General features: G+C 44.6%; 3 protein-coding genes and 1 long non-coding RNA gene across 22 annotated transcripts in view; 3 read left to right on the top strand and 1 right to left on the bottom strand.

The window, feature by feature from the left end:
* Positions 1–6,149: 6,149 nt before the first annotated feature.
* LOC132958402 (uncharacterized) lies at positions 6,150–10,112 on the top strand. Of its 19 annotated transcripts, none has more exons than XM_061031178.1 (9): positions 6,150–6,341; positions 6,791–6,890; positions 7,209–7,316; positions 7,410–7,446; positions 7,573–8,219; positions 8,286–8,318; positions 8,374–8,428; positions 8,616–9,011; positions 9,045–10,112. In XM_061031178.1, the coding sequence occupies exons 1-5, from the start codon at positions 6,327–6,329 to the stop codon at positions 7,931–7,933; spliced, it is 621 nt and encodes a 206-aa protein (XP_060887161.1). In that variant the 5' UTR covers positions 6,150–6,326; the 3' UTR covers positions 7,934–8,219; positions 8,286–8,318; positions 8,374–8,428; positions 8,616–9,011; positions 9,045–10,112. The 19 variants fall into 19 exon arrangements, 11 of the variants coding, with proteins under 11 accessions (XP_060887161.1, XP_060887158.1, XP_060887166.1 ...); XM_061031175.1 differs by having other exon boundaries at positions 8,594–9,011; XM_061031186.1 differs by lacking the exons at positions 8,286–8,318; positions 8,374–8,428 and adding an exon at positions 8,330–8,351 and having other exon boundaries at positions 6,159–6,341; positions 7,573–7,658; positions 7,867–8,219; positions 8,583–9,011.
* Positions 10,113–10,891: 779 nt separating this feature from the next.
* On the top strand, positions 10,892–17,329 carry mogat3a (monoacylglycerol O-acyltransferase 3a). The gene is made up of 9 exons (XM_061031419.1): positions 10,892–11,256; positions 12,702–12,880; positions 13,016–13,076; positions 13,708–13,851; positions 14,927–15,057; positions 15,165–15,208; positions 15,320–15,410; positions 15,774–15,882; positions 16,599–17,329. Exons 1-9 carry the CDS (start codon positions 11,163–11,165, stop codon positions 16,751–16,753), a joined length of 1,008 nt encoding a protein of 335 aa, XP_060887402.1. The 5' UTR covers positions 10,892–11,162; the 3' UTR covers positions 16,754–17,329.
* Positions 14,016–14,471, bottom strand: LOC132958516 (uncharacterized). The gene is made up of 3 exons (XR_009666790.1): positions 14,408–14,471; positions 14,208–14,284; positions 14,016–14,151 (listed from the first exon to the last, which is right to left on the bottom strand). It is a non-coding gene; the product is annotated as an uncharacterized LOC132958516 (long non-coding RNA).
* A 3,416-nt stretch (positions 17,330–20,745) lies between the features above and the next one.
* The window catches only part of zgc:153012 (uncharacterized protein LOC777626 homolog), a 14,160-nt gene continuing 12,829 nt past the window's right edge, over positions 20,746–22,076 (top strand). The window contains exons 1-2 of the mRNA XM_061030669.1: positions 20,746–21,548; positions 21,630–21,763. Of these exons, the coding sequence (XP_060886652.1) occupies positions 20,883–21,548; positions 21,630–21,763 (800 nt within the window). The 5' untranslated portion in view covers positions 20,746–20,882. The remainder of the gene's footprint in view (positions 21,549–21,629; positions 21,764–22,076) is intronic.

Here is a 22,076-nt window from a genome sequence, read left to right as displayed (position 1 = left end):
TTTCAACCATCAAACCTTTATCAAAAGGGATGGAACTACAGCATCGAGTCCTGTAATTGATTTCTTTGAGGCAGAATGTATTGCCTAATATTTGATAGTTTCGCATAAGCTTTGAGTTTAACACTATGAGACAATGTTTCAGATTCTCTGAAAATTCCAGAAAACATAATTTAACTTTTAAACAAAAGTAAATCAAAACTTTCTATTTTAACAAAAGTTCAAACTGAGAAAATTCATAAAAAGTCAAAAACTGGTACGTACTGGGAAACACTGACATAGACCGACATCCAACATCTAACAACTAACTCACAACAAGAGGGAAAGAACACTGAGACTAAATAGCCACGGGGTAAACAAACACAGGGAAAGACAATGAGGGCAATCAAGACTGGAGGGAAAACATACAGAAATGAAGAAAATACAAGATAAGAAACACTTGGACAAGAACTACAATATGAATCACAAAACACTGAAGACACAGAGAACTCAAGAATTCAACAATACTCCCTACAAAAGAGAAACTTTCCAAAATAAAAACATGAAATACAAAAGCCGAAAGACTAAACTAGGAACTTTAAGACAAAAAAACATTAAATTTAACCAAGCAACACTAGGATAGATAGGCTTCAAAACAAGGAAACCTAAACTCTGTCATATACTAAAATATATACCAAAATAAAAATGAAATAAGACCAAATCATAACAATCTGTGTTAACACTAGCACTGTCTGTTCAGAGCCTCTCTCGCTCTCTCTGTTTGAGTGAGAATGCTTCACTTCCGGGTGCTCTGTGTGTCTGTGAGAGTAACTCCACCTCTTTCTTACTGAGTGTCTGTGACTGTCAGCCTGTCCTGTTCTCTCTAACTCTCTCTTTTCTGACGAATAATCCCAGCTTGGATTACCGTGAAATGGAATAACATTAACTGCTAACTTAATATTTTCTCGTTCCATTCTAACTTTGTCCATTCACACATGAGAGGTGAAAATGGTGACACATACTTCAAACCTTTCTCTCCTCCTACTATTCCTGCAGGCATGACTGTAGGGTATATCTGACTGAAATGTCTGTATGTGTTCCACCTGAGGGTGATGTGCTTTTACCTGTAGCAGCATTGTGTGTGTGTGGATGTTCGATGTGTTTTTGTTTATCTTTACTTTTAACATGTTTGTTTTGAGATTCAGTTTTATTCGCTGTTGTGGACTGATGATTCCCCATCGTGCATAAAGCAATTATAGCACTAAACAAAACCAGCAGCAACAGGCACGTACAATCAATTCTACAATTCACTCTGCAGACTCTTTTATCCAAAGTGACGTACATCAGAGAGTAAGAACAACACAAGCAAGGATCTAGAAAAAAGGGAACAATGTGAGTAAGAGCAAACGATCAGCTTTGAGTCTGATTGGACACACAGGTGCTGACAGGAAGTGACCAGAGGCAAAGCACAACATTGAGGGCAGTTCTTGAGAGCTCTAATCAGTATAGAAACCATCTTATAAGTCGTCGTTATCAAACAAAAACCATCGTCATTACCATCATCATCATCAATAATATGGAGACCATCATCATTAAGTTAGTAGGTATTCATGAAAGAGCTGGGTCTTTAGCTTTTTCTTAAAGGTGCAGAGGGACTCTGCAGATCACATGGAGTTTGGAAGTTCATTCCACCACCGGGGGGCGACAGAGGAGAAGAGTCTAGTCAGCGTCTTAGGACCCTGTTGTGAAGGTTGGATCAGACACCTTTCATTGGCAGAGCGTAGTGGGGGGGGGGGGAGTGTAGACCTGGATCAGAGAGTTAAAGTAAGGAGGAGACGTTTCTGTGTCTGTTTTGTAAGCGAGCAGCAGAGTTTTAAATTTGATGCGAGCAGTAACTGGGAGCCAGTGTAAGGAGATGAACAGCGGAGTGACATGTGCTCTTTTAGGAAGGTTGAAGACGAGTCGTGCTGATGTCTTTTGTATCATCTGCAGAGGTTTGATAGTGACTGTTATCGCTCTGACGTCCCTATGACTACAGAGTCTTACGTCCCGCCAGACAACAGATTTCACCTACTGGTCTTACCTATATCGAAATGAATTCTTAATAATCCACCCCGGGACGTCTCCCCTAGGATATAAGTTCACAGTTTGATCTTATCTGTGTCGAGTCACAGCTGGCTCAGACCTCCGAGACACCCCCGCAGGATGCTCGACAGCCCAACTCTCACCAATTTGCAAATACAAGCAATCAATGATTCTCAATCATTTATTCAATTTCTATTATATGTAAATATTATTCAACAGCATGTTGTCAAGCCTACAATAATTACATCCGAATTACAGTTTCTTTAGATATCGTCAAACTCAGACATGGCAGTAGCAAAGACTAAAAATAGTTTGCACTTACCAGTCTGTGTTTGTAGATATCCTGTTTCATGACGCCAAATTGTTGAAGAAATTACTAAGACTTGACTCCACACAATAAGACTCAGATGGCTTATGTTGATGAAAGTTTATACATCAGATGAATACTCATGAGGAGACATGATTCAACATCACACACATCTGTTTTGCTCAATCACATCTGCCTAGACGAAAATGTGACGTCAATAACACTAGAGCAGACAATAGCATCAGTATTACTTTAAGGATGGCCCCTATCTAAACTTCACAGGCGTCCCATTATGTTACTTGACAGACGGCCCCTAACTTTTCTGTTCAGCTGGACCCTTACTTTTCCTCAGACACGGCCCCTAATTTCACTTTATAGAAGGTGCCTACTTTTTACAGTTGGCCCCTAACTTAACTTTAAAGAACCCTTCTTATCTTACTTTACAGACGGCCCCTAACTTAAATTCAAAGAACACTTCTTATCTTACTTTTTACAGACGGCCCCTAACTTAAATTCAAAGAACCCTTCTTATCTTACTTTACAGACGGCCCCTAACTTAAATTCAAAGAACCCTTCTTATCGCACTTTTCAGACGGCCCCTAACTTAAATTCAAAGAACCCTTCTTATCTTACTTTACAGACGGCCCCTAACTTAAATTCAAAGAACCCTTCTTATCTTACTTTACAGACGGCCCCTAACTTAAATTCAAAGAACCCTTCTTATCTTACTTTTTACAGACGGCCCCTAACTTAAATTCAAAAAACCCTTCTTATCTTACCTTACAGACGGCCCCTAACTTAAATTCAAAGAACCCTTCTTATCTTACTTTACAGACGGCCCCTAACTTAAATTCAAAGAACCCTTCTTATCTTACTTTACAGACGGCCCCTAACTTAAATTCAAAGAACCCTTCTTATCTTACTTTTTACAGACGGCCCCTAACTTAAATTCAAAGAACCCTTCTTATCTTACTTTACAGACGGCCCCTAACTTAAATTCAAAGAACCCTTCTTATCTTACTTTACAGACGGCCCCTAACTTAAATTCAAAGAACCCTTCTTATCTTACTTTACAGACGGCCCCTAACTTAAATTCAAAGAACCCTTCTTATCTTACTTTTTACAGACGGCCCCTAACTTAAATTAAAAAAATCCTTCTTATCTTACCTTACAGACGGCCCCTAACTTAAATTCAAAGAACCCTTCTTATCTTACTTTACAGACGGCCCCTAACTTAAATTCAAAGAACCCTTCTTATCTTACTTTTTACAGACGGCCCCTAACTTAAATTCAAAGAACCCTTCTTATCGCACTTTTCAGACAGCCCCTAACTTAAATTCAAAGAACCCTTCTTATCTTACTTTTCAGACGGCCCCTAACTTAAATTCAAAGAACCCTTCTTATCTTACTTTACAGACGGCCCCTAACTTAAATTCAAAGAACCCTTCTTATCTTACTTTACAGACGGCCCCTAACTTAAATTCAAAGAACCCTTCTTATCTTACTTTACAGACGGCCCCTAACTTAAATTCAAAGAACCCTTCTTATCTTACTTTTTACAGACGGCCCCTAACTTAAATTCAAAAAACCCTTCTTATCTTACTTTTCAGACGGCCCCTAACTTAAATTCAAAGAACCCTTCTTATCTTACTTTACAGACGGCCCCTAACTTAAATTCAAAGAACCCTTCTTATCTTACTTTTTACAGACGGCCCCTAACTTAAATTAAAAAAATCCTTCTTATCTTACCTTACAGACGGCCCCTAACTTAAATTCAAAGAACCCTTCTTATCTTACTTTACAGACGGCCCCTAACTTAAATTCAAAGAACCCTTCTTATCTTACTTTTTACAGACGGCCCCTAACTTAAATTCAAAGAACCCTTCTTATCGCACTTTTCAGACAGCCCCTAACTTAAATTCAAAGAACCCTTCTTATCTTACTTTTCAGACGGCCCCTAACTTAAATTCAAAGAACCCTTCTTATCTTACTTTACAGACGGCCCCTAACTTAAATTCAAAGAACCCTTCTTATCTTACTTTACAGACGGCCCCTAACTTAAATTCAAAGAACCCTTCTTATCTTACTTTACAGACGGCCCCTAACTTAAATTCAAAGAACCCTTCTTATCTTACTTTACAGACGGCCCCTAACTTAAATTCAAAGAACCCTTCTTATCTTACTTTTTACAGACGGCCCCTAACTTAAATTCAAAGAACCCTTCTTATCTTACTTTTCAGACAGCCCCTAACTTAAATTCAAAGAACCCTTCTTATCTTACTTTTCAGACGGCCCCTAACTTAAATTCAAAAAACCCTTCTTATCTTACTTTTCAGACGGCCCCTAACTTAAATTCAAAGAACCCTTCTTATCTTACTTTTCAGACGGCCCCTAACTTAACTTCAAAGAACCCTTCTTATCTTACTTTTCAGACGGCCCCTAACTTAACTCAAAGAACCCTTCTTATCTTACTTTTCAGACGGCCCCTAACTTAACTTCAAAAAACCCTTCTTATTTTACTTTTCAGACAGCCCCTAACTTAAATTCAAAGAACCCTTCTTATCTTACTTTACAGACGGCCCCTAACTTAAATTCAAAAAAATCCTTCTTATCTTACTTTACAGATGGCCCCTAACTTAAATTCAAAGAACCCTTCTTATCTTACTTTACAGACGGCCCCTAACTTAAATTCAAAGAACCCTTCTTATCTTACTTTTTACAGACGGCCCCTAACTTAAATTCAAAGAACCCTTCTTATCGCACTTTTCAGACAGCCCCTAACTTAAATTCAAAGAACCCTTCTTATCTTACTTTTCAGACGGCCCCTAACTTAAATTCAAAGAACCCTTCTTATCTTACTTTTTACAGACGGCCCCTAACTTAAATTCAAAAAACCCTTCTTATCTTACTTTACAGACGGCCCCTAACTTAAATTCAAAGAACCCTTCTTATCTTACTTTACAGACGGCCCCTAACTTAAATTCAAAGAACCCTTCTTATCTTACTTTACAGACGGCCCCTAACTTAAATTCAAAGAACCCTTCTTATCTTACTTTACAGACGGCCCCTAACTTAAATTCAAAGAACCCTTCTTATCTTACTTTACAGACGGCCCCTAACTTAAATTCAAAGAACCCTTCTTATCTTACTTTTTACAGACGGCCCCTAACTTAAATTCAAAGAACCCTTCTTATCTTACTTTACAGACGGCCCCTAACTTAAATTCAAAGAACCCTTCTTATCTTACTTTACAGACGGCCCCTAACTTAAATTCAAAGAACCCTTCTTATCTTACTTTACAGACGGCCCCTAACTTAAATTCAAAGAACCCTTCTTATCTTACTTTTTACAGACGGCCCCTAACTTAAATTCAAAGAACCCTTCTTATCTTACTTTTCAGACAGCCCCTAACTTAAATTCAAAGAACCCTTCTTATCTTACTTTTCAGACGGCCCCTAACTTAAATTCAAAAAACCCTTCTTATCTTACTTTTCAGACGGCCCCTAACTTAAATTCAAAGAACCCTTCTTATCTTACTTTTCAGACGGCCCCTAACTTAACTTCAAAGAACCCTTCTTATCTTACTTTTCAGACGGCCCCTAACTTAACTTCAAAGAACCCTTCTTATCTTACTTTTCAGACGGCCCCTAACTTAACTTCAAAAAACCCTTCTTATCTTACTTTTCAGACGGCCCCTAACTTAAATTCAAAGAACCCTTCTTATCTTACTTTACAGACGGCCCCTATCTGTCACACCTGGTTTCTGTTAGCACTTCCTGTTTACACCATTACCATGGAAAAGACAACATCTGAGACGTCAGAGGGTGAAACTAAGCAGACGGAAAGTGGAGAGTTTGTGAGCCTAGGCTCCGCCCACTTCCGGCAGCTTGTTCACATAAAAAGCCTCTTGCGAGTGGAGATTCTCGATCAGTGTGATTGGTGAGGTTGTGAGGACGACATGGACACACTTCAGGTGAGTGCAGCTTTTTTTTTTCCTGAACTCTCTCTCCCAGTTTAATGTGAGTTATGAAAGCTAGTTTATCTGTTTTTTAGAAGGCCCCAGAGCTAACTGTTGCTATGGACAACAGCTCTAACTCTTCTACTTCTACTGATGGCTCCTAACTTCACAAATCAGAAGAAACCGATCATTTTTGAAATAAATATTTTGTGTTGAATTGTTGATTTCATTTAATTAAGGTGTGCTAATCTGAAGTAATCAGGTTGTTGTAGAGAACCAATCTGTTCAGGAAAGCGCGCGCGCGCGTGTGTGTGTGTGTGTGTGTGTGTGTGTGTGTGTGTGTGTGTGATACAGGTAAAGGGTCAGAGAAATCTGTTGCTAGGAAACAGATCAAACAGTTTTAAGGCTGCAGGGTCGGACTAACAGGGACCAGGATCTGACACCTGTCTGTGTTTGGGTTCCAGGTGAGCCTGGCATGTCTGCTGCTGAAGATGAACTTTCACCCTGTCACTGCCCAGAATGTGAAGGTGAGGATCCTGCCAAACTGCCAACCGTGTCCACAAGGTAACAAACCAATCAGACGAACCTCCGTCAGGGTGTAAAAGCTGGAACAAAAGTGATGACTGTGACCGAGTGTGTGTGTGTGTGTGCAGGTAACTTTGTGAGGCAGAACTGTACGATCCTTAACATGAAGTCAATTGGAACACAGTGTGGTCCATGTACAAACTGCTCAGGTAAACACACCTGAGCAGGTGTTCATTTGCTCATTTTGTATATTGATGATGTCATCGGCAGGTAATGTACAGGTGATATAGATCACCGCTGCCTCGTCAGAGTTTACCGCTTTCTTTTAAAGCTGATCGATTGATTTGTGTTGTGCAGCTGCTGATCAGGAAACTGTGATCGGGTGTTCGGCGTTCGCTGACTCTGTGTGTCGAAACAAGAGCGCTGCTGTGGTCACTCCGTCGCGCAGACCTCCTGAACCTACAGGTAAACTCACCTGTCGCCAGCATATGTCACTTCCTGTTGATGACCTGTTGAGTTCTGCTTGTTCGATAATGTCGTTGATTTTCTCGTCCTCAGCCTCCACCTTTCACAAGAGGATCCACCTTCCTATCATGTGAGAATCAGCTGTTCTTTAAGCTTCTATGAGTTGTTGTGGGTCGTTACCATAGCAACTAACTGAATAAATCTGTGACTTAAGGTGAAGGTTAATTGACATTGTTGGTTGTTTTTGTCTCTGCAGAGGTCTCTCTGTGTTATTGGTTTTGCTGCTCGGATTGGTTCTGACCCGGCTGTCTTGCCGATGCAACAATTACAACAAAATCAAAGGTAACAAGCCCCTCCCACTACTGCCAAGCCCTTCCCACGACTGCCAAGCCCCTCCTATAACTACCAAGCCCCTCCTGCTACCCTCAAGCCCCTCCCGCTATTGCCAAACCCCTCCCACTACACCAAAGCCCCTCCCACAATTGACAAGCCCTCCACACTGCTTGACAAGCCACTCCCACTATCTGACACACCTGTTGTTCCTTCATAGGTCTGGATCTGCTGTAACTGATCAGATCCAGAATGAGGGTCTCTATGGGTACAGGGTCTCCAGGTGAAAACCAGCCCAGATTCAGTCTACATGTAGTCACGTTTTACTCCAGCTGTGGTCTAGCTTCCAGTCCAGGGTGCACCTAGCCTCTTGCCCAATGAAAGCTTGGATCAGCTACTGCCACCCGCGACCCTAAACAGGACACGTGGTGTACATAACCAGTCGAGTCCAGGTTTAGTCCAGGTTTAGTCCAGGTTTAGTCCAGGTTTAGTCCAGATTAAGACTAGCTGCAGTCAAATTGTAGTGCAGGTGTAGTCCTGGTGCAGTCCAGGAGCAGTTTAGGTGTAGTCCTGGTGCAGTTTAGGTGTAGTCCAGGAGCAGTTTAGGTGTAGTCCTGGTGCAGTCCAGGAGCAGTTTAGGTGTAGTCCAGGAGCAGTTTAGGTGTAGTCGTGGTGCAGTTTAGGTGTAGTCCAGGAGCAGTTTAGGTGTAGTCCAGGAACAGTTTAGGTGTAGTCCAGGAGCAGTTTAGATGTAGTCCAGGTGCAGTTTAGGTGTAGTCCAGGTGCAGTTTAGGTGTAGTCCAGGAGCAGTTTAGCTGTAGTCCAGGTGCAGTTTAGGTGTAGTCCAGGAGCAGTTTAGCTGTAGTCCAGGTGCAGTTTAGGTGTAGTCCAGGAGCAGTTTAGCTGTAGTCCAGGTGCAGTTTAGGTGTAGTCCAGGAGCAGTTTAGCTGTAGTCCAGGTGCAGTTTAGGTGTAGTCCAGGAGCAGTTTAGGTGTAGTCCAGCTGTAGTCCAGGTGCCGTTTAGCTGTAGTCCAGGAGCAGTTTAGGTGTAGTCCAGGAGCAGTTTAGCTGTAGTCCAGGAGCAGTTTAGGTGTAGTCCAGGAGCAGTTTAGCTGTAGTCCAGGTGCAGTTTAGGTGTAGTCCTGGTGTAGTCCAGGAGCAGTTTAGGTGTAGTCCAGGAGCAGTTTAGGTGTAGGCCAGATGTTGTTAAGGTGTAGTCAAGGTAGTGTCCAGGTGTAGTCAAGGTAGAGTCAAGGTGTAGTCCAAGTGTAGTCAAGGTAGAGTCCAGGTGTAGTCAAGGTGTAGTCAAAGTGTAGTCAAGGTAGAGTCCAAGTGTAGTCAAGGTAGAGTCCAGGTGTAGTCCAAGTGTAGTCAAGGTAGAGTCCAAGTGTAGTCAAGGTAGAGTCCAGGTGTAGTCCAAGTGTAGTCAAGGTAGAGTCCAGGTGTAGTCAAGGTAGAGTCAAGGTGTAGTCAAGGTAGAGTCCAGGTGTAGTCAAGGTAGTGTCCAGGTAGAGTCAAGGTGTAGTCCAAGTGTAGTCAAGGTAGAGTCCAGGTGTAGTCAAGGTAGAGTCAAGGTGTAGTCAAGGTAGAGTCCAGGTGTAGTCACAGGTGTATTCACTATATTGCCCCCCTTTTTCATCCAATCAAAATGAAGAGCAGCTACTCACCTGTGTGTAACATAACAACATGTCATGACATCACTTCCTGTTGAATGCCATGTGTGAAAGCTGTGTTTGAAACCCCACACGGAGGTACTGCATACACTAACCGTATGAACGGCATGCTAATAACAGTTAGCATGCCGTTAGCAACATACTCAACTTCCTGTCTGAGCTATGGAAGACAAGCTAGCTTCAAGCTAACGTGACGTTGCTCAGTAAATAGAATTTTACAACAATAAAACATCCACGTAATCATTTTAATATTACATGGAAACATAAAAAAACATATTATAGTATTAATATTCTGAGAGCCACAATGCATTGTGGGGGGGGGGGGGGGGGGTTAGTATGACAGGTGTGCTCCCGTCTCATACTGAAAACAAAATCTGGCTAACTAGAAATCGGACACAGCCCTAGCTCTGTTCTTTTGAGGATCTTTGATTATTCAGATCGTTTCAGAGATTGAATAGACAGACAAGATGTCTCACTCTGCTGGTGAACTCTGGTTCTGCACCGGCAGAGTCTGGCTTCTCCAGGACTGGGTTATGCGTTCTGGGTCCAGGTGTTGACCCCCGTTCAGTCCCTGAGACCTGTTGGAGACTAAAGTTTACCTGTGGCTTTATTTTAAGGTGTGATTTGAAATGATGCTTTAAATATATTATGTCCAAATCTAAGTCAGTTTTAACCACAAGCACGTCAGTGAGCTGTAACCATGGTAACATCAGTGAACTGTAGCTGGTATGTGTTGTTCTGTTATTGATGTTTTCTATGTTTAAAAATAAAACAAAACTGCATAAAAAAGAAACGTTTGTCGTCTGTCTTTGAACACAAAGGAGGGCGTGACCACACTCACCTTTATCAGGTGTAACCATGGCAACAAAAGGGAAGCAACAGACACTTTGACCCTCACACGCAGAGTCACCATGGTGATCAGTGTAATCAAGAACCTTTATTGATGCTTGATGACGTCATCGGGCATCATCCTGTTGAAACAGACCAGCTGTTAAAGTTTCATATAAAACATTATTACTTTTAAGAAATTAGAATAAAAACACACAAACAAGACTCTTCTAAGGAATCAAATTAACAAATCACAACTAAATATTAATGAATATCATTATTACATTTAAAATTTTAAAAAAATATTCGGGGATTTAAAGCAGTTGTTGTCAGGGCTGTTTCCATGACAACAAGACGGATCTGACCGCTTGTTTGTACTCTACAGCGACTCACCTTTGTGACGTCACAGGCTAGTCAGCACACCCAGAGCACGTGAAGCTAAGGTTTTCACTCTTGTAAAACAGAATTTAACATTAATATTTAAAAATGTTCAACACTACATAGTACAAATAAAACTAGTTATTATGATTAAGATTATTATTATTAATAAGGGTTAGGCTTATTAATAATAATATCACATTTTTATTGAGTTCATATTTTACGGGGAATCTTTATTTACTTTCACATGAACTCCTCGTGTGGCAAGAACATGCACGCACCAGGCGCGCTCCCGGCGTGTTTCGTCATATGCTCTGATTGGCCGAGAGGATTCCACCCAAGACGGACGGTCCAGCGCGCATGTGCAGTAGCAGAGGGAGGGGAGCATGTTTGTAAAGTTTTAGGAAAGTTGTGTGGACAGAAGATTTTAGAGAAGTTCAAGCTAGAGAGAGAGACAGGTCTGCAGAGCCACAGACAGTTAGAGAGAGAGAGAGAGAGAGAGTTGAATGCCACAGACAGTTAGAGAGAGAGAGAGAGAGAGAGAGAGACACTCGGGGAACAGAGGAGCTGCGACATCCAGGAGGAGACCCCGACCATTGCAGCGCTCCAACCCGGGTCAAGGAGCGCGACCGTCGTCATGAAGATCGAGTTCGCCCCGCTGAACATCCCGCTGCGGAGGAGACTGCAGACCGCCGCCACGCTGCAGTGGGTCTTCTCCTTCCTCGCTCTAGGTACCTGTCTGTCTGACCAACTGTCTGTCTGTCTGCCTGTCTGACTGACCACCTGAACGTCTGACTGACCATCTGTCTGCCTGTGTGTCTGTGTGTCTGTCTGTCTGTGTGTGTCTGTCTGTCTGTCTGTCTGTCTGTCTGCCTGTCTGACTGACCACCTGAATGTCTGACTGACCATCTGTCTGCCTGTGTGTGTGTGTGTGTGTGTGTGTCTGACTGTCTGTGTGTCTGTCTGTCTGACTGTCTGTCTGTGTGTGTCTGTCTGTCTGTCTGTCTGACTGACTGACTGTCTGTCTGCCTGCCTGTCTGTCTGACTGACTGACTGTCTGTGTGTCTGTGTGTGTGTGTGTGTCTGTCTGTCTGTCTGTCTGTCTGTGTGTCTGTCTGCCTGCCTGCCTGCCTGTCTGTCTGTCTGACTGTCTGTCTGACTGACTGACTGTCTGTGTGTCTGTCTGTGTGTGTGTGTGTCTGTGTGTGTGTCTGTGTGTCTGTCTGTCTCTGTGTGTGTGTGTCTGTCTGTCTGTGTGTCTGTCTGTCTGTCTGTGTTTCTGTCTGTCTGTCTGTGTGTCTCTGTGTGTGTCTGTCTGCCTGCCTGTCTGTGTGTGCCTGCCTGTCTGTCTGCCTGTCTGTCTGTCTGTCTGTCTGTCTGTCTGCCTGTCTGCCTGTCTGGCAAATAAACTTTCTGACTGTCTCTCTCTCAGCTCAGTGCTGTCTGCTGACCCGTCTGTCTGCTGACCTGTCTGTCTGCTCACACGTCTTCAGTGATGAACATTATGTAGGTCATCAAAAATCTCAAATCTTAGAGAGTACAGCCCGGTGTACGGGGATTCAAACCTTTTCTCTGTGAGGCAACAGGGCCAACCACTGCAGCCCCCTGCAGCCCCCTCTGGAGCTGCAGGGGGCTGGGGGGGTGAACGGATGAGATGATCTGGGCTCTGGATGTAATCGATCACTGAGAGCTCACTGCCTCCTCATCCTCCATCACACCTTTCAAAACCATCACCATGACAACCGCATTTCACAGAGAACGCCACACCTTCAAGGAGCGAGGTGTGTGACGTCCTCTGGGGCTGATGTGATGTCACTAACACAGAGCGTAAACTCTGTCCTACATTAGAAATCAAACCAGACCCCCCCCCCCCCACACACACACACACACACACACACACACACACACACACACACACACACACACACACACACACACACACACACACACACACACACACACACACACACTATGAGATGACATCATATCGTTGGAGGTAAAGCTCAGCTGGTTTCAAAACCGAGGCTGGTTTTAAAGTCATCTGTCTGATGACCTGTCTGTCTGATGATCTGTCTATCTGATGACCTGTCTGTCTCTCAGCTCACATGTCTGTCTGATGACCTGTCTGTCTCTCAGCTCACCTGTCTGTCTCTCAGCTCACCTGTCTGTCTCTCAGCTCAGTGCTGTCTGGCTGCCTTCGTGCTGCTGGCTCTCTCTGATTGGTGGATGCTGGCGCTGCTGTATGCTGGTTGGCTGTGGCTGGACTGGGACACGCCCACCAGCGGGGGTCGGAGGTCACAGTGGGTCAGGAGCTGGACTGTCTGGGACTTCTTCAGGGAGTACTTCCCAATCACAGTGAGTCAGGGATCAATAACCAATCACAAACCAACCATTATTAACCAATCAGAAGTTAATAACATCCCTCACTAGTGTCTGAGTCGTCCATCATGAAGCGACCAATCACTGATCAGTGATTCATTTTGTCTCCAGCTGGTGAAAACTGTCGACCTGGACCCAAAGAAAAACTACATTTTTGGATTTCATCCACACGGTGAGAATACACCTGTCTGTCTCTCTGTACCTGTCTGTCTCTCTGTACCTGTCTGTCTCTCTATAACCTGGCTGTCTCTCAGAACCTGTCTGTCTCTTTATAACCTGTCTGTCTCTCTGTAACATGTCTGTCTCTCTGTAGCTGTCTGTCTCTCTGTAACCTGTCTGTCTCACTGTAACATGTCTGTCTCTCTGTAGCTGTCTGTCTCTCTGTAACCTGTCTGTCTCTCTGTACCTGTCTGTCTCTATAACATGTCTGTCTCTCTGTAACCTGTCTGTCTCCCTGTAACCTGTCTGTCTCTCTGTAACCTGTCTGTCTCTATAACCTGTCTGTCTCCCTGTAACCTGTCTGTCTCTCTGTAACCTGTCTGTCTCTCTGTAGCTGTCTGTCTCCCTGTAACCTGTCTGTCTCTCTGTAGCTGTCTGTCTCCCTGTAACCTGTCTGTCTCTCTGTAGCTGTCTGTCTCTCTGTACCTGTCTGTCTCTATAACATGTCTGTCTCTCTGTAGCTGTCTGTCTCTCTGTACCTGTCTGTCTCTATAACCTGTCTGTCTCTATAACCTGTCTCTCTGTCTGTAGCTGTCTGTCTCTCTGTAACCTGTCTGTTTCTCTGTAACCTGTCTGTCTCTCAGGCGTGCTGGTTGCAGGAGGTTTTGGGAACTTCTGTACGGAGGCGACAGGATTTTCCCGCTTGTTTCCTGGACTCAGGTCTCACCTGCTGATGCTGCCGTTCTGGTTCAGAGTCCCGCTCTTCAGAGACTACATCATGTTTGGAGGTACACACCTGTCTGTCTCTCACCTGTCTGTCTCTCTACATCAGAATCCCAATCAGAATCAAGTATTTCACACAGGAGGGGTTTTGCTGACCCTGCAGTCTAGTGTTGAGTCAAGTCTTTGCTCAGCTCTGAGTAAACTGTGTCACAGGTCAGTGCAGAGGGAGGCCGAATGCTGCTCTCTGATTGGCTGTCAGAGCAGGGTCACATGGGTTTGTGTGTCAGCAGCCATCGATCACCTTCATATCAGCAGAGTTTGAAATTCCAACAGACGATAAACAGAGAGACTTTTCATCCACCTGTCTCTCTGTCCTACCTGTCTGCCTCTCACCTGTCTTCCTCTCACCTGTCTGTCTCACCTGTCTGTCTCTTATCGATCTGTCTGTCCTCTGTCTCACCTGTCCACCTGTCTGCCTCTCACCTGTCTGCCTCTCCTCTGTCCCACCTGTCTGTCTCTCCTTTGTCCACCTGTCTGTCTCACCTGTCTGCCTCTCACCCGTCTGTCTCTCCACTGTCCTACCTGTCTGCCTCTCACCTGTCTGTCTCTCCTCTGTCCTACCTGTCTGCCTCTCACCTGTCTGTCTCTCCTCTGTCTCACCTGTCTGCTTCTCACCTGTCTGCCTCTCACCTGTCCACCTGTCTGCCTCTCACCTGTCCACCTGTCTGCCTCTCACCTGTCCACTTGTCTGTCTCTCCTCTGTCCTACCTGTCTGCCTCTCACCTGTCTGTCTCTCCTCTGTCTCACCTGTCTGCCTCTCACCTGTCTGTCTCACCTGTCTGCCTCTCACCTGTCCACCTGTCTGTCTCTCCTCTGTCCCACCTGTCTGCCTCTCACCTGTCTGTCTCACCTGTCTGCCTCTCACCTGTCTGCCTCACCTATCTGCCTCTCACCTGTCTGTCTCTCCTCTGTCCACTTGTCTGCCTCACCTGTCTGTCTCTCCTCTGTCCACCTGTCTGTCACACCTGTCTGTCTCACCTGTCTGCATCTCACCTGTCTGTCTCTCCTCTGTCCACCTGTCTGTCCCACCTGTCTCTCTCACCTGTCTGTCTCTCCTCTGTCCACCTGTCTGTCTGTTAGGCCTGGTGTCCAGCTGTAAGTCCAGCCTGTCGTACCTCGTCAGTCGGCCTGAGGGAGGAAATGTCGCCGTCATTGCGGTGGGCGGAGCTCCAGAGGCTCTGGACGCTCGTCCTGGAGCGTTAACGCTGCAGGTACGTCTGAACACATCACCTGTATTCAAATCCACATCAGAACCAAAGAACTCTTCAACCACTTCTCATACTGTAAACTCACTGTGATCACTGTGTTTGTGTTTCAGGTCCGAAACCGGAAGGGCTTCATCAAACTGGCCCTCAAACACGGGTGGGTGGAGCTTATTGAAGGGCAGGTGTGTGTGTGTGTGGGGGGGGGGGGGGGCTTACAGACAGTGCACTGACTGTGTGTGTGTGTGTGTGTGTGTGTGTGTGTATATAGAGCTCAGCTGGTTCCGGTCTTTTCTTTTGGAGAAAACGAGTTGTTCGATCAGATGGAGAATCCCACCGGCTCTCCTCTGAGGAGGCTGCAGGTCAGAGGTCACACCGTGAAACTTTATCAACAACCTTAACGATTACAAAACTTAAAATTATTCAATAAATAAAAAATAATTTGATGTCTAAATCTCTATTCTACCGTCCAGAACCGTCGCCAACAGAACCATGATGTCACGTCTTTGAAACAGTCACAGTGGTGTCCTAGCAACCGCATAGCAACATCTCAGTAACCACTTAGCAAGCGTCAGTAACTTGACAAAGCAGCCAGTGCTCAATTAGCTCTAGCTGACAACCAATCAGATCTCAGAAACTAGACATAGCATAGTAACCTAGCAACAGTGAAGAATTTCCTCGACCGGTAAAGTAACCGATAACAAAATGTTGTCTTCTGTCCACAGAACCGGCTGCAGAGCATCATGGGAGTAGCCATGCCTCTGTTTCACGCCAGAGGAGTTTTTCAGTACAGCTTCGGACTGATGCCGTACAGGAAGCCCATCCACACCGTGGGTACGAAGACGAGCTAACATTAACACCTGACATTCATTTTAAAAGATCCAATCAGTGAGCTGTGTAGAGAGTGAGATGATAAAGGTATCTTACTATCTGATCATTAAGGAAACATGTTGAAGTGCTGGCTTCTCTGACAACAATGCAGCAGTCAGTATGTCCTCCTTCTAACTTTAGATTCTGCTCCTGAATGCTCTGGATTTGTTTGGACCAGAGAAGGTTTTGGACGCCCCTCTGTTTGTCAGATATGAGAGCAGTTATCAGGTCAACAGGTGTTGCAGCGATGGAAGCGGGCAAGAGAAGTGGTTCAGATAGAAGTGATTGTACCCGACCTAAAAAGCCTCTGCATGTTTCTAATAAGCTCCACGAGCAGAAACGTGCTCAAACTAGGATCAATATTGGAGATGCTTTTGAAAAATGGAGAGAGGTTAGAACACAGAAAGGTTTACAGACCCATGCAGAGCTGGATAAACACTGAAGCTTCAGAGTCCACCACATGGTGACCTGTGTGAGCATGGACTCTAGAGAGGAGGGGGGGGGGGAACAGCTCTCTATGATGTTTAGAATTTAGACTGCAGTACACATTTTAACCACTAGGGGTCAGAGTTACATACTGCTCCTTTAACGTTTATTTGACGTTGATTTGTTGATGAACTTCCATCATCTGTGTTTAGAGTCAGTGCTGATTGTTGCCCCCCTCCCCTCTCTGTTTCCAGTGGGGACGCCCATCCCAGTGGTCCAGACTCCCAGTCCAACCAGCGAGGACATCGAGTCTCTTCATAAAGTTTACCTGCAGAGTCTGACCGAGCTGTTCGAGCAGCACAAACTATCGTACGGCCTCTGCGAGGACCAGCACCTCACATTTATCTAACCTCATGTTCAATGACCTCATATATACTCTGTTTATAAAAGGTACGTAAATAAACACCTCACATTATATTATTACAGACATGTATATAAACACGACCTCCAGCTGACCGTCTGACACTGTTAGCATCATCTAACAGCGATGGGACCGAACAGTGTAAATCTTAATAAAGATCAAAGGGATTAAAAGAGGATGCTAACGGTGCTAGCACTGTGCACGACTGTTACTGCGTTTCTATTGGTTTAGGTCGGGGATGCTAACCACATTAGCAACTCTCATAGAAGCCACGAAGGCATGTTAGCATTGTGTTCAGCTAATACAGCTGTTCTGCTAACAATGCTAACAGGCTAATACATTCATATGGGAGATGCTAACAGCTTCGTCATGCTGCATTTAAGAGCAATGTAAAGACGAGCGTTTGTTTCCCTGTTTCATGAAGTGACATCACATGACGACGCGTCAGATGACTGTTGAGATGGTCTGTGACATCACAGTGACATCACAGTGACATCACAGTGACATTAAAGATCCAGAGGTTTGGTGGTGCCGTCTGATTGGTTGATTTATGCTGAAAGTGATTGTTTCAATGTATTGTAATGTGATTGTATTAATAATAATAATGATTAGTGTTCGTTGTAATATTAAAACACCATTACCTAAAAAATTGGGACGTTGTGTAAAATATCAATAAAACACAATGTGATGATTTTCTATGTAAACTTTGTTATTTCAAACATCACACAGACAACGTGTACACACGTCCTCATAAAGAGGTCTTGAGACCGTTTCGAGTACGACAACACTACGCTTAACCCCAAGTTGCTCCCACTGCTTTGACGACGGAGTGTGAATGTGTCTGAATGGGATTCAGAGTCCACCAGTGACTCTAACTGTGGTACCCAGTCCAGACTGGTAAGACTCACTTATCATGGTCATCCTTAAAGTCTTTATATGTGATGTTTTGATCCAGCAGATGTCGCCCTTGAGCACCAGCATGAAACCAAAACAACTGGCGCTGCATTGTTGTGTTAGCATGCTAATGCTAGCGATCTTTATTCTGCTCGTATCTTCACACTGCATGTAAATTTACCTGAAATGAGCGTGATCTAGAAACACAGTTAAGCAGTGAGTACAGTATGTTATTCTTCTTTTCTCTAGTCCCTCAATTAAACAACTTTTATACACGAGGGGAGGAGTCAGCCGGCCGTCCGGGCGATGTAAACAAAGTGAAGATAGGACTCTGAAAACTCTGAAAACATCACAGACAGTGGGACTCGGGTGTTACACCCATTGTAGACAGTCATGACTCACAGAGTTATTTTCAGAGGAGATACTTGATTTCTATATTTAAGTGAAACATCACATAGAAAGACTTTAACGCCCTCTTGAGACGACTGCTTGGCCTTTTCCTTTTCCTTTCCCCTGATTCATTCATACCCTCTACAAACGAGCACTGTCTTATTTTGTACTATTTCTAATTTCTAATTCCTAGATTTTATTTTAGGTTTCAAAGAAGTTGGGACAGGGTCACATTTACCCCCCTGTTGCATCACCCCCTGTAGGCGTTTGTGAACTGAGGAGACGAGTTTCTGTCATTGTGAAAGTGAAATGTTTGAGCATCCTTGCTTAATGTCTGCTCAGGGTTTCCTCTGTCTGCTTTTATGTTTCAACATTTATGTGTCATAATCAGCTGCATGGGGAACTGGTTTATGCAGGGATGGAGTGAAGTGTTAGTGACCACACACACACACACACACACACACACACACACATTTAGCCTTTCTTAACTTCTCCAATCACTTCTATTTCACAACACACGATAAAGGCAAAAAACAAACAGTTTCCATGCAGTGTTCTAAGTGCTGTAGTTTGTAACTCTGCACATCTTTTGTTTTTTGAGTCCCTAAAGAATCAATGAAGAAGATTTGGGTAAAGATCTGGACACGCCTCTGCTCCTGAACCCTGTACGGTTCAGCATTAATCATCAGGAGTTTCTTTATTTCAAGCATGTGACAACAAGTCTGATGCTTTTTTTTCAGCGTCAAAATTCAAAATGGGCATTTCCCCAAAACAATAACATTTCTCAGTTTCAATATGTCGTCTTTGTGCTTTTCAGGTACATGTGAGGTTAAGATGTTTGCAGATTCCATATTTATTTAAGTTTCACAGAACGTCTAAACTTATTTATATTTGGGGTTGTAGTATTTGTTCAGACTCAGTTTAAAGTAAATAAAGTAATAAAGGTTTAAGCTTTAGTGTTGTGATGAAAGTTTCCACCATGAGGCTCTGATGGAGGAGCTGCAGTGAAGCCAGCTGACCACAAGAGGTCGCTCTACTCAAACAGACACAAACTACAGTTCACTGATCATTTATTAAATGATGAACATTTCATGTTTTACATTTATTACGTGATGATTATGATGATGGCAGAGTTTCTATTTTACTTTTGAAGTAACTTTTAGAGAAAACTGATTAGTCTAAATCAGTGATGGGCAACTTTGGTCACAGCAAGGGGCCACACTCATTTAATTCTCACTACCAGGGGGCCAAATTGTAGGATACAAAAAACGATAACAGTCGATTATGTCTCAGATTTAACTCAACATATACCAGTGATCAAATATTATTATGGACATATTTCTGGTTTTCATGATTTCATGGCAGATTTTGTCATGTTTTCTTCATGTTTTGATATATAAAAAGTGACCTGAGGGCCACATTGAGGGTTGACGAGGGGTGTATGTGGCCCCCGGGCCGCCAGTTGCCCACCCCTGGTCTAAATAAAACTCAGTAAATAAAAGTTTACTGAAGAAGAAGAAGAATGATCTGAATGATTAAAGTGTCGAATTCAATTAAATAAAACTTTGTTACCAAATACAATTGAATAAAAAACATCTGTCCTCCACCCACCACGGCGCAGGCGCATAAAAGCCGAACCCTCTCGTGCACGCGCCCTGCTCGTCCCCGGCCCCTCCCGTCAGAGAAGTGACGGATGATCCGGATCAGTCCGTAAAACACGCGGAGGTGCTGGAGGACTGACACAGGAGGACAAGTTCGTTTTTGTTCTCAGGACAGAAGAAGAAAACTTTGTGCCGCACTTTGATGCACTGACAGCGTAGAAACCGTAGAAGAAGAAGAAGAAGTCCTGGAGGAGTTCCTGTACAAACTTTTTGGAACTGTAAACTCCGCGCTGCGCATGCTCACTCTGCAGCTGTTTGTTGTTTTTCTCTGTCGCTGAATAATGGACCGATTGTGTAAACGGGCTCGGTCGTGACGTCACCGGAGGGAGGGGTTGGTGATGCACGATCAAGGACCGGGAGTCTCGGGGGCGCGCCTAACCTGAGCGCATGCACGTGAGTGTTTGTTCACAGTAAGTTTGAGATGAATCCACAGACCTCATCACAGTTTACAACCTGTGGTCCGGGACCCTCTCAGGGTCACACTGATGATACACTGTAAACCAATGGTCCCTTTACAAGCAATATATCCCAGCATGCATTGTGGTTCAAAGATTATTGAAGTGGAAAGTGGCGTTTGACTCGACTACCTTCATCAACTTAATCATTTCTACTTTTAACCCTCAATTCATATTTACCTGTTTTTTATTTGTCTGTTTCAGCCGATCTCTGTGAGTGTGTGTGTGTGTGTGTGTGAGTGAGAGTGTGTGTGTGAGTGAGAGAGTGTGTGTGTGTGAGTGTGTGTGAGAGAGTGTGTGTGAGAGTGTGTGTGAGTGAGAGTGTGTGTGTGAGTGAGAGAGTGTGTGTGTGTGAGTGTGTGTGTGTGTGTGAGTGTGTGTGAGAGAGTGTGTGTGTGTGAGTGTGTGTGTGAGTGTGTGTGAGTGTGTGTGAGAGAGAGAGAGTGTGAGTGTGTGTGAGAGAGAGAGAGAGAGTGTGTGTGTGAGAGTGTGTGTGAGTGAGAGTGTGTGTGTGAGTGAGAGAGTGTGTGTGTGTGAGTGTGTGTGTGTGTGTGAGTGTGTGTGAGAGAGTGTGTGTGTGTGTGAGTGTGTGTGTGTGAGTGTGTGTGAGTGTGTGTGAGAGAGAGAGAGTGTGAGTGTGTGTGAGAGAGAGAGAGAGAGTGTGTGTGTGAGAGTGTGTGTGAGAGAGAGAGTGAGAGTGAGAGAGAGAGAGAGAGGATGAGTGGTGGTAAAAAGAGGAGTGGCTTTCAGATCACCAGTGTCACCTCGGACTTCAACCAAACTCCAGCCGGCCAATCAGCTCCCAGTGTGGTCCTGAGCGTCCTCCAATCAGCACCCTCCTCCTGCAGCCCTCAGGGAAGCTCCTCCCAGCCAACCACACCCTCTCTGAAAAGGAAATACATCTCCCATGATGTCTCGGGTCAGGTGGCGGGCTGTTCCTCCAGGTTCAGAGTGGTTAGACTGGCAGTGGGCGGGGCTAACAGTGATGGGCGAGGTGAGCCATATCGCCGGGGGCGATGGACATGCACAGACTTCATTGAACGCCTGGAAGGAATGGGGTTCAAGCGATTGATGGACACCATGAGACAAGCCCACTCGATGGAGTCCCTAGAGCTGATTGGCCGAGACATAGACAGAGGTGGCGTCCACTCACAGGACACTACCCATCTGCTGGCTCAGCCAATCAGAGGTAGGGATGGGTTGGAATTTGCAGTGAGCAGTGGACCACCCTCACCAACGCACCGAGAGCCAATCAACATCCAGCTCCTGAACTGTAAAGGACCAATAGGAGATCAGTGTTTCGACTCCAACCCTCCCCCTCCTTCGCCCCGCCCACGAAACATCCCTCCTCCTCTACGATTGGACGTGGACGCAGCAGGGCGGGTACGAACACACAAACACACGTTTTCATTGGAAGAATAATGAATTGTGTTCATACAGACTCACCTGTCTGTCTCTCATCAGTCTGTCCTCAGGCTGTCTCACTCTCAGCCCAGCTCCCCCCCTGCTGGATTGTACCAACCCCCTCGGACCCCCCTTCAGACTCCAGCAGCCTTCAGTCTGGACCAAACCATGTTCAACCTGCCGGGGGACGCCAGGTACGTTCATATTCTCTACCTGTCTGTCCACCTGTCTGCAGACAGACACACAGACACACAGACAGACACACAGACAGACAGACAGACAGACACACAGACAGACAGACAGACAGACACACAGACAGACACACAGACAGACAGACAGACAGACACACAGACAGAGACACACAGACAGACAGACACACACACATACAGACAGACACACACACAGACACACAGACAGACAGACACACAGACAGACACACAGACAGACAGACACACACACACACAGACAGACAGACACACAGACAGACACACACACACACACACAGAC

This window comes from Labrus mixtus, chromosome 23 (genome assembly GCF_963584025.1).
Source record: "Labrus mixtus chromosome 23, fLabMix1.1, whole genome shotgun sequence".
Taxonomy (NCBI): Eukaryota; Metazoa; Chordata; class Actinopteri; order Labriformes; family Labridae; genus Labrus; species Labrus mixtus.
This window is presented reverse-complemented; position numbering and strand designations above follow the sequence as displayed.

What these genes read in the sequence shown, in the direction of transcription:
- LOC132958402 (XM_061031183.1), top strand. An exon ending in CTGCCAACCGTGTCCACAAG is followed by an intron (nt 6,891 to 7,208) that starts GTAACAAACCAA and finishes TGTGTTGTGCAG; the next exon opens with CTGCTGATCAGGAAACTGTG. An exon ending in AGGATCCACCTTCCTATCAT is followed by an intron (nt 7,447 to 7,572) that starts GTGAGAATCAGC and finishes TTGTCTCTGCAG; the next exon opens with AGGTCTCTCTGTGTTATTGG.
- mogat3a (XM_061031419.1), top strand. Translation starts at nt 11,163, where the DNA reads ATGAAGATCGAGTTCGCCCCGCTGAACATCCCGCTGCGGAGGAGACTG. An exon ending in CTGGAGCGTTAACGCTGCAG is followed by an intron (nt 15,058 to 15,164) that starts GTACGTCTGAAC and finishes TTTGTGTTTCAG; the next exon opens with GTCCGAAACCGGAAGGGCTT. An exon ending in CTCCTCTGAGGAGGCTGCAG is followed by an intron (nt 15,411 to 15,773) that starts GTCAGAGGTCAC and finishes TTCTGTCCACAG; the next exon opens with AACCGGCTGCAGAGCATCAT.